Source organism: Anomalospiza imberbis, chromosome 3, assembly GCF_031753505.1.
Source record: "Anomalospiza imberbis isolate Cuckoo-Finch-1a 21T00152 chromosome 3, ASM3175350v1, whole genome shotgun sequence".
In the NCBI taxonomy this organism is placed as follows: Eukaryota; Metazoa; Chordata; class Aves; order Passeriformes; family Viduidae; genus Anomalospiza; species Anomalospiza imberbis.
This window is the reverse complement of record NC_089683.1, coordinates 58,520,353-58,532,847: the sequence shown is the minus strand read 5'-3', so window position 1 is coordinate 58,532,847 and position 12,495 is coordinate 58,520,353. Positions and strand designations below refer to the sequence as shown.

Genomic DNA, 12,495 nt, shown 5'->3' with positions numbered 1-12,495 from the left:
TACATTGTTAAAAGACATGAAAATGTTTTTTAAATCTCTCATAATTAATTTATTAATTATTAAAGCATGCAAGAGTGCATCTTGTGTGACAACTTTTTTAGAGCATCTATTAAAATTGCAATGTGCTTGAAATATTATGTAATATTATGAGGGTGTACACTCACTGTGATACATACCTAGATAATCTTGATTTATTACAACTGTAATCTTACAATGACATGAACATAATGAAATAGAATTTCCCAAAATATCTATTGTGCTCCAAAGTGAAGAAAAATAGAGATCAAAGAGTGGACAGAAAATGAGTCAAATGCATAAAATTATAATAAAATTACTTTCAGCAGCATTGACAGATGCTAGAAGAATATACAAACAATTTTCTTTTCCTAAATGGAAGCTTAGTTTTTGGAACATCAGAAGTATTCTGAAGAGAAATCATAAATTTTTATTATTAAGTCTCAGAAACACCACAAAGTTATTTACAGCATTTTATTACAGGACACCGTAAGGGTTGTTTTAGGGCATGCCATTTCAGATGTTTGTATTTAATGGTATGTCAGCTCAAAATAAGAGATAAGATCTAGTGCTACAGTTTACACATCACCTGTTGACCCCCACATTAATGTTTTAAGGGAAGCTTTTCACCAATATTCAATCAAGACTGTATGTGGGAACTACAGGCTGAACAATTATTTATGCAGATAAGAGCAGACTGAGTTCACTGGGGCATATTAGTCTTCAGCACCTTTGAAAATTAGCCCAGTACAAAAAAAAAAAAAAATCTGCCTTTAAATGATAGCAATGTCTGCAAACCATAATTAAATACAAGGATCTCTATTATTTGCTTTACTTCTGTGACAACTAAATATTTTTCTATTAAATCACTGTAGAGATATATTTGCCTACACAATCACCTTTGATGTTAAATGTTCTTGCGGTTTCTCTTTTTCTCTGATGTCTATGTCCAAGAATTCAGAAAGATTTGTAAGGAGCTCTTCATAGTTTTTGCTGATTTTAGAAGCTTGACTCATGTTTTCTTCACATTCATTCAAATATTTACTAATGAGACAAAAAAAAATATACACATCAGGAAGAATGTTCCCTGAAAAAGAATTCCAGGCAAAATACATTGTCCCAAGACTATTGCTAGCTTCTGCATACCACCAAATGAATTTTTAAAATTACATTTAATTCTCTATATCTGTTATGTTAATACATATTACTTTTGCTGGTGCCTTATGTGTAAACATTTCTTCATCATTGTTTTTAACACTTGAAAAAAATCTTCTATGATCCCAGTCTCATTCTTAGCACAAAATCTGAATGAAACACAAGAACCAAGTGACACAAATAAATAGTGCCCTCAAGATACTACAAGTAGAAAATGCAAGAGAAAGCTTAGAAAAAGTAAGTGGGGAGGAGAGAGTGATCAACTCTGAGCAAAAATATGTGAAAAGCACTTCACATCCCCTCTCTCTAAAGAAGCTGACAGAGGAGATTAACAAACTTCAAGTAAAGAGAAGCCTTTCTGGACCAATGGAAGTGTAAGACATCCAGAGTATCCATGAAGGGAAGTTTACGAGCAGAAGCACAGATGGGACACACCACTTTCTTGTACAGTACTCTGAAGCACTACTCATGAAAGGAATGCATTTAAAAAGACAGCAGCGAGGGGCTACCACAAAGATATTAAGAAAAGGGGGCTTTTTGCCAGCAATTTCATCACAATTTTGCCATAAATTTCACCCAACAGGTGCCTTTCATGCGGATGCATATCCCACATGGAACGTGTTCTCAGCCTTTAGAGCAGGTGTCAGTTTATAAATACAAGAACAACCAACCAAATAAATTGAGTTTAACTCATTAGTATAAATGTGGCTACATTCCTTCAATTGCAAGGGACAAGATGGGTCCCCCAATGGGTCCCGCAAACAAGAACCGCCACAGTCTGATTCAGTAGGAAACACAGAAAAAAATGATGCTGAAATACACATTGCTTATGAAAAACTACAAACAAACAGGTTAGCAAAACCAGCCAACCAAACAGAGCTCAAAACAATCACTAGTGTAATCCAAATGTCAATTCCAATACCTCTCAGCAACACCCACGAGTGAGGTACTTAGTGGTAGAGCGCAAGACATGGTAGATTGGTAGTGGTAAATTTGCAAGACAAGCTTCCATTTGAAAAACAAGGTTGTTTCTAAAGCAAGTTCTTCACTTTAGAATAAATCAAGACCTGAGATGGAACCAAATGCATGTCTAGAGCAAATATTTTATTGAAACTCATTTGCTTATCAGAGTGTAGCACTATTCTCAGTTTTTAAGGCAGACCCAGTAGTCATTGCTGGACTAATTCTTTTCCATGTCTGATTTCTTCCTCTCCCGGCTGGCAATCAAACAGAGCATCATTCCACAACCAAAGAGCCACACGAGACTCCAACAGGAGATGTACAGTGAGTCCAAACACAGTACATTGAATAAAATGCTCATAAATCAGTAAGCAAAACAGACAGTCCATGAAAAGATTTAACACATAACCTTAGGAAGGAGATCAGCACAGCTGCTGAAAATGCTGCAAAGTGAAAGAGAGTGGAAGAATAACTGAAAGGAATGGAAACATTCATTACTGCTCTGGACACTGTGAGGGCAGTTCCACATAGTACTGCACAGCACACACCATGAGCCAAAAGAGCTCTGCCTTCTGCAGCAGACACTGTCCCTCAGAACACAAGCACCCTCACAGCTTCCTCACCTCTGGGCACCTTCCTTTCCTCTGTAGCCCCAACAAAACTAAACCATGAGATGATTGCTAAACTGTTTCTTGTGAGGGGGGATATATCAGAAGTGAAAATGTATTAGGCTCAGACAGGCCATACATGCATGCCTATATGTCAGAATATTATAAAAGATTGACCACCCACAACTGTTCTGTGGCTCGAAAAAACTGATGTATCCACTAACAAAACCATGCCTCCTGATAAAAATAAAAAATCTGAAGTACAAAGCACTCATTTGATAACTTTACAAATAATCTAATTACCTGCAGTAGGGCAGGTACTGCCTCACACATAGGGGTGTGAGCACCTAGAAAATAGGCAATCAGGTACAAAAAAGTAGAACACAGCTTTTTCACAGTTTTGCTAGCTCTTCAGAACTAATGAGCAAAGAGAAGGGAAGGAAAAAGAAGAAGAAAAAAGCTTTTGACAGTTCACACTCTAAAAATACCATGGCAATAGACATGTTGAGTACAAAAGCCCCATTTTCAATAGGAGAGGTGCACATCCTGGAAGCCAATCATAGAATTCACCAAACATTTCTTACTATATCCCCAAGGTATAGAATGTAAATATGCACTTCATGCATGCTGGCTTGCTCTTCCCTTTCATTAGTGGTTTTCAGTGAAAATCTTTTTTGAACACCTAGTTAGGACTAGTCATATGCCAGGCACTACCAGGGTGGCCAGACTGAGTGACTGAAGCTCACTGAGGCAACACATTGCTTAGTGTGAAGTGACACATGTAACCATTAGCTGAGGATAACAAAAATCTTTGGAAGTAAACACTGCACATTCATGGGCAGTCCAACGTGTTTGTTCCTTCCAAATGATCAAACTCACTATCCCTTTTGCCAGAAGTCCAGTGGCACACTGCAGGTGCACAGTGAAACAGAGCTGGGATTGATAGAGGTGGAAATCAAGTTTTTTATTTTGCTCATTTCTCTCTTGCAGCAGTCCCCTTGTCCTGATCACCATGCATCAGCACAAACAGAACTGATTACACAAGTGTTGTATGCCAAAGACAGCAGCCAGGACTGCTCTGGGGGTGACAGCAGAGATTTATGCCCATAAAATCGAAGGTATCACTATAATGGCAGGCAACTATGAAAACCAGTATCCCAGTTGTTTTCTCCCAGTGAGCTAGGCAAGCAAACAGGATAGGAGGTTTTTCTTCCTCTTTCTTCTTCTTCTTTTTTTTTTTTTCCCCTACCAGAAATAGCATTTTAAAGAATCTTAACAGCCATTATGTAAAACTGCACTGTCCAGGCAGGGCTTTTGGAAAATCAGCTGGTAATAAACAAGTGCACTGTAATGGTTTTCTCTAAGCTTTAAAATGACTTAATTATTCACTTTTAATGCATAAAACCTGGCAGAGCTGTGCCAAACACTGATTTGGGAAATACAGGTGTCTGGTAAACACTCACCTTGCTCTTGACTAGACAGTATTGATAGAGTCACAAATATTCATCTGATAATGGGCAGAAAAATCCATTATAAAAGTCTAGCTGTCTATTAATAGGACTGACTGATTTTGGAATTTAAGAGTTCAGAATATTTTCATACCAATCAATTTTGCTACGAGTTTCCATCCTACAGACACAAAACATGAGCAATTATGTAGAACTGACATATCAGTGCTCTGATACACTATGCTAAGAACAGTACAGTTAAAGGAACTTTTATAAGTTCAATGCATTTCACCTTCAAAGTACAAAACATTCAAACCTCTATGTATGGACTACCAACTCAAAACAAAATTCAAATTTCAACACTTTCCACACACTCAGGCACTATAACAAAATTCAGAACTGCAATAAAGTCTATGCACCAACTTATTTTTCTGTTATGACAACTGTACCATTCTGTCATCCCATCCAAAAAAAGTTGTTTCTTATCTCACATGATTCTTACTTAAGTCTGGCACTTTTCTCATTAAGCTCCTCCTTCAGCTCCAAATTTTCCTTATATGCCACCTGAGCTGTCAGCTCAGCCTGGTTTTTAGAAGCAGCGAGCACACACAGCTCTTCTTCCATCTCCTGGATTCGTGTTTGCAAAGACAGGAGGCGAGACATCAGTCTGGCATTGTTTTCCTTATAGCTTTCAGCTTCAGCCTTCAGCTCTTGAAAAGAAACTTCTTTAGAGATCATGCTCGACCTGAGTTTAAGCAGCTATAGATAGAAAAGGAGAAAATTAATGAAGAATAGTTTTCCCAGCCTGAATAATACTGTATTACAAGCTTAGTAATGTGACAAGAAACACATTTCTTATCACTACAAGACTGAGTAGAGGGACACAACTTTACTTTCATATGACTAGGAAAAGGTATTGTGTTACTAGGGTAACACAATACAACTTTTCAAGATTACATTTTACAGGAAAATAAGTTATTTACTAATTCAGACTTTAGGAAAAGTCTAACTTAAGTTCTGCTGCACAACCTTAACTCATGTCTCCTATGTATCTTCAGTACAGCAAAGTTATTAACACCACAATTCCCTCTTTTTTGCCTGCTGCCTGCCTGCTTCCAAATCTGGTGCTCAACTCCTCAGATAATCTAGAGCTGCAGGGAGTTGTAACAGCAAAGTATCCTGCTGTATGAATGTGGACCCTTTTGACGGCTTGAGGCATATTCAGAGGCAAGTAAATTTTTGGAGCAATGTGTGGTAGGCATCCTCTCCTCATCTTATGCAAATAGTTATTTTTGGGTATGATAATCCAATTAAATGTAGCTGTATTTACACAGAAAGAGCAACAGAGCCTTTTAAGGAAAGGTAGAAGCAGGAAAATCACCCTCTTACAGGGATGATGTTAAAGCTTTCCAAGAGCTCATGGAGTTCAGTAGATTTTCCTATCTCTCTTTGTTAAAAATACCATTTTCCATTGAACTATTTCTGCTAGAAGCTTCTCTAGGAGACTGCATTAGAGGCAGACTCATCAGGCAAACAAAAAAAAAAATTCCATATTTTTTTTTTTATTAGGAACAAGTAATTTAAAGTAGACTTTTTGTCACAAGGAGTGTTAAGGCATGTTACAGCTTTCCCGACAATTCCAATTAAAAGCAGCAAGATGCAATCTGAAGGACTTCTGTCCTATCACATAAAATTAACAGGAAAATAATTTAGCCAAGTTAACTGCTCTTTATGGTGAGTGACAGAACTTCTAAATTGTGGCAAGCATTTTAAGGCAAAAATATTTAAGACATTAGACTGCAATCCAGACCAAAGGGAAATTCACTTCTCTGTTGGAGTCTTTCAGTATGACCCAAGATACTCAGAGAAATTTGGGAGGCTGGTGAGCCAACAGAACAGCAACTGCCTTGGAAAAGGGAGGTCCTGCTTCGCCTGTTTCCAGCCACACATTCTGTCCTCTCCCTCGCACCAGCTCTGTGTTTGTCTGACTCCCTTACAAACAACTTAAATAACAACCAACAGAAAATAGTTCAATTTTCTCTCACAGAGGAGAAAGAGAATCACAGAGCAAAGGTTAAGGCTAAGAAATCAGGTAGGAGGATCACCCTTGCAGCAGCATCACAGCCTTCAGTAAGCTTATGTTTCATGTGCAAGCACAGGTTTATCAGACACTCTGGAGCAGCACTGAGTTCGAAAAAAGCAGCTTGGCTTTTTCTTGGGTTCATGGGCTTCATTTCCATACTCCGCCCTCCTCTTAATGCTAGAAGAAGCGCTTATATGGCTACAAGGTGAAATAAGATTGGCAAACTGATCTAGCTGAAAAGCAACTCAGAACGAAAGGAATTATTTTTCAGTTGCATGGACACAACAGTGCACTGTAAAACTACACACACATCTGTGCCAGCACAACGGGTGGGGCAGTGTGGGGAAGGAAATGAGCAGCTGAAGGAACAATAGCACTGCTTTCCTTGGCAGCTGGACCAAGCTATGGTATCTTAGAGTGTTCATAACCTTAAAATTTCTCTGTGGTTCAACTCCCTATGTGATATTTTTTCATCTATCCATTGTCTCTGTGGTCAGTTCCAATAGCAGAAAAGGCAAGAATAATCCCATATCATGAGTTTTACAGAGCACTCAGCAGAACAAGGCTCTGACCTCAGCTGGGTCATGAAGGTCTTTATTAACAAGAGCATGAACAGCTGCTTTTTTGACTATGCTTTTACAAGCACTGTCTTGAAAAATCTGTAAATCAGTCAGATGTTCTGGCAATAAAGCCATTCAACATTTCCAGTAATAAATTCTTTGTATGAGAACATTAGATTATTTATGGCTTCTTAAAATTTAAATTTAAGGCACCAGTTCTGGATAAATGTTAAATGTAGGTGAACCCTGCAGTAACTTCAGGACCAACTGATCAAATTAAACCTCAGCCAACAGACACTTATGCCTGTAGTTCTGTATGTGAATTAATGTAAGCATTTCATGTCTTCTAAAGGTAAATTTTACTCCACTTTAAACTGACCACTGCCCACATTGATGACTTCAATCAAATCAATTTTAACCAGTTATATGTTAAAAAAATTACTTGTGGAAACAAGGCAGTTCTAAAAATTATCCTGAAATAAATCCTCTCCTGAGAAACACCATCTACACAGCAGGAAGAGTAAAAAAGTATGTGCACATGTTCTTCAGACTTTCCAGCTACAATCAACCTCATTAGCACAAACACAATTTCACTGGTGACGGTAGCAGAGCACATTTGGGGAGCTATAACTTGAATAAAAGGGAGACATGAGTGAAGAATGAGCAGATAGATCTTAACTCACCAGCAAGAGGAGGAAATCTATCTGAACATTTATACAACCAAAATTTAATTAATTTTAATGTTTAATATAAACATATTGCACTTGCATGATGATAAAAAGCTGCACTGCTTCAAATCTTCCAAATACAAACTTATAATCATTTATTGATCACAGAAGGAAATAAAGTAAAAATCACACAGATATTCTAAAACCAAAAACCCAAAAGTTCTGTAGCAAAAGCAAGTTTCAGACCTTCTGCAAGCTTTCTAGTCTCTACATAAGGAGACTACAAAATATCCTCAGGTTTGGAGAAGGATTTGAAATTATTTTTAGATGTACCTCTGACTGGGCACAGTCATACTTCACTGAAAGTGCTGCGAGTTCACTTTGAGCAGTTTCAGCTGCAGCTCGATAGTGATTCATCTGCTCTCTAGTGACGGGAATATCCAAAAGAACGTGATCATGAGATTCCTGTGAAGACAGCATGAATACAAAACCTTTAGACATCACATTTTTGGAACATTTTTGCTTGAGTGTTTTTTTGTTTGATTAAGCTGCTCCAGGGCATTACTCCAAATGTTGCAGAGTATTATTCCCAGAGTAACACACACTAACTGAAAAATAGGTTAAACAGTCGCTTTTCTACGAGTCACCACCTTCATCTGCAAGTTCAGCCACCAATACCAGTGCTAAAGTAAGATAGTCTCCCCCAAAAATCCCATGACCTCCCACTGTTTTCAGCTTTGGCTATTTCCAGCAGTTTCTGTGTATTTAGTAACATTCAAAAGGTCCCATTTCTACAAACTTATCCAGTTACTCTTTCAACCCCTATAAACCTTAATCCAAAGGGACTCTTCAGGGGTCTCTTATGCAAAGAATCACTTTGGTTTTTAGACTTCAGTTATACTGCACATTGCCTCATTTTTCATTCAGAAGAAATGTTGAAAAAAAGTAATGGCTATCCATCTTCACTCTGCCACTCAAGATTTTTCAGATTTCTATCATATCTCACCTCCACAGTCTCTCTACCAGGCTGAAGAGCCCATGCCTACTCAGACACTTGTATCTGCTCCTGCAAGTCACTTTTTGGCTTTCCATTTGCTTTTTTACTTCTAACCTTTCAAGATTAGAGGTCCTTTTGAACTCCATCACTTGGACACAACTTCAGCTTCCTGACTGATGTTTCTCATCCCCAGCCATCACCATAATGACTACCTTTCATTCTTTTTCAAGTCCTGATTCCATGGTAAGCATTGCCTCTGTCTTTCTAGTACAGTCTCCTTCACAGCACTTGTACAACCCTTTTAGCTGTGCCCTTCAGATTCTATAGTAGCTTTTCTCCTTTTTGTGATGTTCTGCTCTTCTGTAGTAGAGCAGGAATGTACTGGATTTTTTGGCCTTTATTACTTAAGTCTTTCAAGGTGAAAATTCAGACTTGAAGTCTTGGTAGAGTCTCATTAGACAGAAAATTTTCTTTTTTCAATCAATAGTAACTAAAACCGATGAAATGTAATCTCTTCAGAACAGAACTAAATTTCGGTTATGCTGGAAGCACACATAGCAGAGAACTGAACACGAGATTTCTCTGAGAGCTCCATCAGCTCTCACACAGGACTGAAACAAAACTGCAATCCTGGTACATTTGGGTATGAATTACAAAATGCAAAATACCCCCAGATAAAGACTGGTTTTGGAAAAAGGTATTGCAATGGAGACAAAGACATCTTCTCTTCATGCTTTTCTACATCAGCATCAATTTCCAGGCTGAGATAAATTACAAATTCAGCCCCTACCCATTCCAATTAGGGAAAAAAAAAAAAAACCCTGAAGAACTTTCCAAATATGTGGGCATCTATTAAAATAAGCATTTGCCATGCAACACATAGAGAAATCCCTGAGGAATGGGGAAAAACTACTAGTTTAGACTGCAGCAGAAGATAAATCACCTTGGATTAGTTGCTATAATATCACCAGCTCTATTCTTTAATCTTTCCTCCCTGTGCTAGTTGACACTAGATTAGACCCATCAAGTTTAATTGCATTCATCTCCTTCAAAGACACTCAGCTGTGCTCTTCCACAAAGGAGTTGCCATTCTCATCAAGCCAAACTGACACATGCAGAAAACTCACAGCCACATAGAACACAGCACAGAATCTTGGAGATAAAAGGGCTGCTAATTTTCTCAACACTTTATCACTGTTCTGAGGGAGTGAGGGAAAGCATGTGCCATCTCCTCACTGCTTTTGTCTTACTTTTGCTTCACTCTGCTTGTTTCACATGTACAACTACATGAGATTCTTTAGTGTAGAGGGCATTTTTCTCATTCTGTAATACACAAGGGCTGCAAAACCATGAATGGAGATTGCAAACAGTAACACGGATATGATGGTTATGTATGTTATTACATTTGTAGTACTTGCATGAATGTAGGCTTTTCCTTTTCTTCTCTAAAAAACCACAACTTATGACTTCACAGAAAGGAGTACATCTCAAAACTTGTGAAATAAATACATTTCAGAGTATAGCTGAAGAAAAGAAGCCCCCATTCAGCAACAATAACCAACGTAACAGCTTTAGAGCTGAAGCTTCCAAAATCTATGTTTTTCATGCAAATTAGATTTTTAAATGATGAGCACTTTAAAGATGCAGCTACACATCCAGAAGGATTTTTAAAAAGTTTAAATGAAGCCAGGTGTCAAAGTCAATGGGAATTACTGTTCTACTCACCTACAGTCTTAGATTTACAGAGGCAGAGCTCTGCATCCTCCAGGCCTTACTAAATATAAAACTAATCATGGTGGCGCCACACTAAGAAAGTTGGTATTATCATCACACTTTTAGCAGGAAACATGCATGCTCTAAAATTAACAGTTTTCTATGTTTCTGTGGGTTACCATCAGCAAATCACAAGTTTGATCTTTAACCAGACCTATCAGACAATTCAGTTAAATTGGCATGATTTTACTATAGGGGTAAAATTTGTAATGCAGATGTGGCACTTTTCTATCTGTGGAAAAAAATCAGGTTTTTAATGTTTCATTAGTATTGAGTAAGCTGTACTGATTTTGTTAGGAAAATAGAATTAATGAAGTGTTAAAAGAATTAGGGAAAGTAGACAGAAGAATTCTTAATATATTAACACTCCATCAGGTCTAATTAACCTAGGTTTTGGGTGTTTCTCCCACTCACATTATTAATTTTTTTTCATCTCTTTCCACTTATCTGCAAGAAAATGAAGCTTTCATCTAATTTTATATGCTAAACAGAAGCTAAGCCTATATTTACAATACTTAAGTGCAATATCTACTTGAATCTTCAGTTTTATTAGTAATAGGTGTTCTTTAGAAGATCAACAATATAAGGTGATTTTTGTTATTATTGACCATTTTTGTTTTGACTTTTTTTACTAAATAATGCCATTATCTCCCAGCCTTTAGCTGGAAAGCTTAATTTGATTCAGAAACAACAGAACTACAACAATGTTCAGTAGTTTTATACCTATCCATGAACTTTGAAATCGGCCAACTGTAAAGTCGCTCACTCCCATTCTGCTTTTGGCAGCTTCTCTTTTATTTCCTGTTGTATTTCCTATTTCAGTGCTGCCAAATGCCACTACCACTGCCATTGCCTGCACACAGCCCAGACCCCTTGCTCAAAGCATATAATTTTAAAAAACCTTTTTTGAAACAGAAAGCCCCCAGCAGGCATTTAAACACCCATCACCACCCTGAGTGACTTGTCAATGCCCTGCCATAGACTGTACTCAGGGCAGGGATTTCCTCTTCCCATTCCCAAAGCACCTATACACATTGGGGTTGACATACCAAAAATGATGACTCACGAACCTTTGTTGACTTCGTTCTTCCTTTGTTTCTACAGAACAAATGAGGGGGAGAGGGAAAAAAGGGTGAAAATTAAATAGATTAGTAATATGATGGCACGTGACATTATTTTTTCACTGATATGCTTCACTAAATTGTATCATAGGTTACCATCAGCAAAGTTGGGCGTGAAAGCAAAACACCATGGGAAAGTTTCTCTAGTGGCCTATGAGCTCTGATTGTTTCCACAATATTCAAGCTCACATCTAACCAAAACAGGCACCTTCAAGTTGACATGTCCAGGGTACATTCACCAGTTCAGCTACACAGGCAGCATTCATGCAGTGATTGCTTCTTTTGCCACTGCTTTTCAGGTGCTCCAAGTTTTTATTTCACTTCTCCTTTTGTCCTGCATCTCTTTTATACTGATATATTTAAAAAGGATCTGAGCAATAACACAGAGTCTATCTTAACTGAAATACATATTTTTTTCCCTCTCAGATATTATGGTTATCAGTGGGTCCTTTTTACCTACATATCTGTATAGGACTTGGTACAGTGGTTGGACTCAATGGGCTGTTCAATGGTTTTTATAAACCCCAGTGTCATACATTTTCATATTCTGAAATCAAGCCAAATGAGATTTCCCAAATCTGCAATGTTTTTTTCTTAAGACAATGAATATTCATGAGTGTAACATGCATATAATTGTTATAACTTCTGAAAATACAATGTAGCAGCAGAGTTTATTATTATTATTGTTGTTGTTGTTGTTGTTAGCAGTAGTAGTAGTAGTAGTAGTAGTTGCAGCCAGAAGGAAGATGACATCCAGCATGAAATACCTGAACGAATGGCTAGTTGAAAAATTTTCACACTTGGCTGCTGCAGATTTTTCTTGGTAGCCACAGCCAGCCAGCCAGCATGCACATCACCTCAGAAAAGCACAACAGCTACACACAGCAATGAGCCTGAGAAGGCTCAGACACTGTTCCACAGTGACTCAGATTTTGTTAACACATACGGAAACAGACTAAAATCAATCACACATAACCGATGAGGTTTTAAAGAACTTCTGAGAACATCAAGTCCAACCTATGACCAAACACCGCCATGTCAAACAGATCATGGCACTGAGTGTCACGCACAGTGTTTCCTTAAACACCTCCAGGGACAGTGACTCCA

At 37.8% G+C, this 12,495-nt stretch overlaps 1 protein-coding gene across 2 annotated transcripts in view; it reads right to left on the bottom strand.

Moving 5' to 3' along the window:
- The window catches only part of CCDC170 (coiled-coil domain containing 170), a 34,093-nt gene that overhangs the window by 19,172 nt on the left and 2,426 nt on the right, over positions 1 to 12,495 (bottom strand). For both annotated transcript variants that reach the window (XM_068184598.1, XM_068184599.1), the window contains exons 2-5: positions 11,317 to 11,365; positions 7,831 to 7,962; positions 4,689 to 4,945; positions 915 to 1,059 (exon numbers count right to left, since the gene is read on the bottom strand). In XM_068184598.1, the coding sequence (XP_068040699.1) occupies positions 915 to 1,059; positions 4,689 to 4,945; positions 7,831 to 7,962; positions 11,317 to 11,365 (583 nt within the window). The remainder of the gene's footprint in view (positions 1 to 914; positions 1,060 to 4,688; positions 4,946 to 7,830; positions 7,963 to 11,316; positions 11,366 to 12,495) is intronic.